General features: G+C 44.1%; 1 protein-coding gene across 1 annotated transcript; it reads left to right on the top strand.

Annotated features, from left to right (window-relative positions):
• Window positions 1-14: 14 nt before the first annotated feature.
• On the top strand, window positions 15-1,640 carry CSUI_011427 (myosin f; the record flags this gene model as incomplete). The annotated part of the gene is made up of 2 exons (XM_068071525.1): window positions 15-210; window positions 1,456-1,640. Coding segments are annotated over 2 exons (381 nt in total), but the record flags the coding sequence as incomplete, so codon positions are not given.
• Window positions 1,641-1,969: the final 329 nt, after the last annotated feature.

Genomic DNA, 1,969 nt, shown 5'->3' on the forward strand with positions numbered 1-1,969 from the left:
GAAAAGGCGGAGGGGGGGGAGGGGTAGAAGAAGAGGAAGAAGTTACATGTGCTGTTGGTACAAAGATCTATGTACCTGATCCTGTATCTGTATGGAAGACAGCTGAGGTGATCAAGATAGAGGAGGACGGAGGGATTGTTGCTAGGGTCGATGCAGACAATGATCTTGTTCATATCAAAAAGGGAGAACAATTCTATCTATGTAATACAGGTATGTAGCCTTCTGAGATATACGCCTATCGAGATATCTACGATCCACTTCTCTCTCCCTCTCTTACCTATCCACGCAGCAGAAAGGCCACATAACAAAAAGATCCCACACAATGTTTTACTCCCAGTATGTCTGTCTGTCTGTCTGTATGTGCCTCCTTTTCTTTCTCTTTCTGTGAAGATTCCTCTCTTTGAATCTCCTCCGTTGTTCGTATGGGTCCATTTTCTTTCCTTTTAGTCTCCCTCACGTCTTGTCTCAGACAACGTATCTAGAGAGAGTGTAGAGCGTCTGACTGTAGATCCCTCGCAACACAACAGGTTCGCTTTCATGACTGGAATTCTTCTGTCTCCTTTCTCTATTGATCCACTTCTTTTCTCATGCCTCTATGCCGACGTACACTGGAGCTAGAGAGGTGGAGAGATCATGAGAAGTGGTAGGAAAACCTATGGAGAAATCGCATTTGCTCGGGGACCACACATAGGTATGTGAGTCGTACATACAGGGGGCAGATAGATAGCTACATAAACCACCGGAAGGAACAGTCTCCTGTCCTTTCTGGTGGCGGTAGGTGTAGAGAGGATGATGTAAGTAAAGAGGAGAGACCGGAAGAGAGCTATCTGAGATAGTGTGTACATACACTTGAGGTTGTCCTCACCCATCGTCAGATCTTTCAAGAGATTGCCTCCCTATTAGCTCCCTGCATGCATACACCTTCTCACTTCTTTTCTCTCTTCTCTCCTTCTTCTGTGCTCTTATATTTCCCTCTACAGTTCATTTCCTTGTACCATGCGTCTCTTTCTCTAACTATCTCTCTTTATGTATACACCTATGTAGACACCGTACCATACAAAGAGCTACATGTACAGACAACAGGCATGTTCTACTCCATACTCGTGTATCTGTCTGTCTTATCGAGCAGTCTCCTTAGGCTTCTTTGCGACTCCTTCTTATTCCCTCCTGCTCTTCCTCTTCCTGAACCTCCTCATCCAATCATCTATGTATCTATACACATATCCATCTGTGTCTCTCTGTGTGTATATCCCTCTTCCCATATCTCTCGAATCGAACCATACAAAGACAGGCCAACATCCTAGTGTGTTTCTTCTTCTTTATCTTCTACCATCTCTCGTCTTTCTTTCTCCCGTCTCGAGAGGGAGAGAGCCTTTGTGAAAGGTGTCTCTCTATGACGGAAGCAACTCCCGAAGTTTCTTTTGCTTTCTTCTTTCTGGTCTTTCCTCCTTGTAGATGTCTGGAATACAACGGGGCTGAGTGCTCCGACAGATTTGACTATGTTAACTCATCTCCATGAAGCCGCTGTGCTGGATTCTCTTAATCTACGCTTTGATGTGGATGAGATCTATACCTTTACTGGGCCTATTCTCATTGCTGTCAATCCCTTCAAACAGATTGCTGGTCTTTATGATATGAAAGTAAGAAAGACACAACAGGACAGATAGATAGTCCTTCTCATTCCTCTTCTTCTCTTCTTCATTTTCTTTATCTTCTTGGTCTGACCCACCTCTATCATCTTGTATGCTGCAGTCTGGAGTATATTATACATGGAGGCATAGACATCTCTACATGTAGAGGCATGTCTACAGATATATTCAGGGATACGCTTTGTAGCAGCAGGAGGTCTCGGAGAGGATAATAGGCTCCATCCTCGGAGAAGAAAGAAGAAGTGACTAGGGACAAGAGAGCAAAGAAAAATCATAGCTTGTCTTCCTGTCTGTTCATTTGCATGTTTCTCTTCTTCACT

The sequence above is a fragment of the Cystoisospora suis genome (genome assembly GCF_002600585.1).
Source record: "Cystoisospora suis strain Wien I chromosome Unknown contig_11691, whole genome shotgun sequence".
In the NCBI taxonomy this organism is placed as follows: domain Eukaryota; phylum Apicomplexa; class Conoidasida; order Eucoccidiorida; family Sarcocystidae; genus Cystoisospora; species Cystoisospora suis.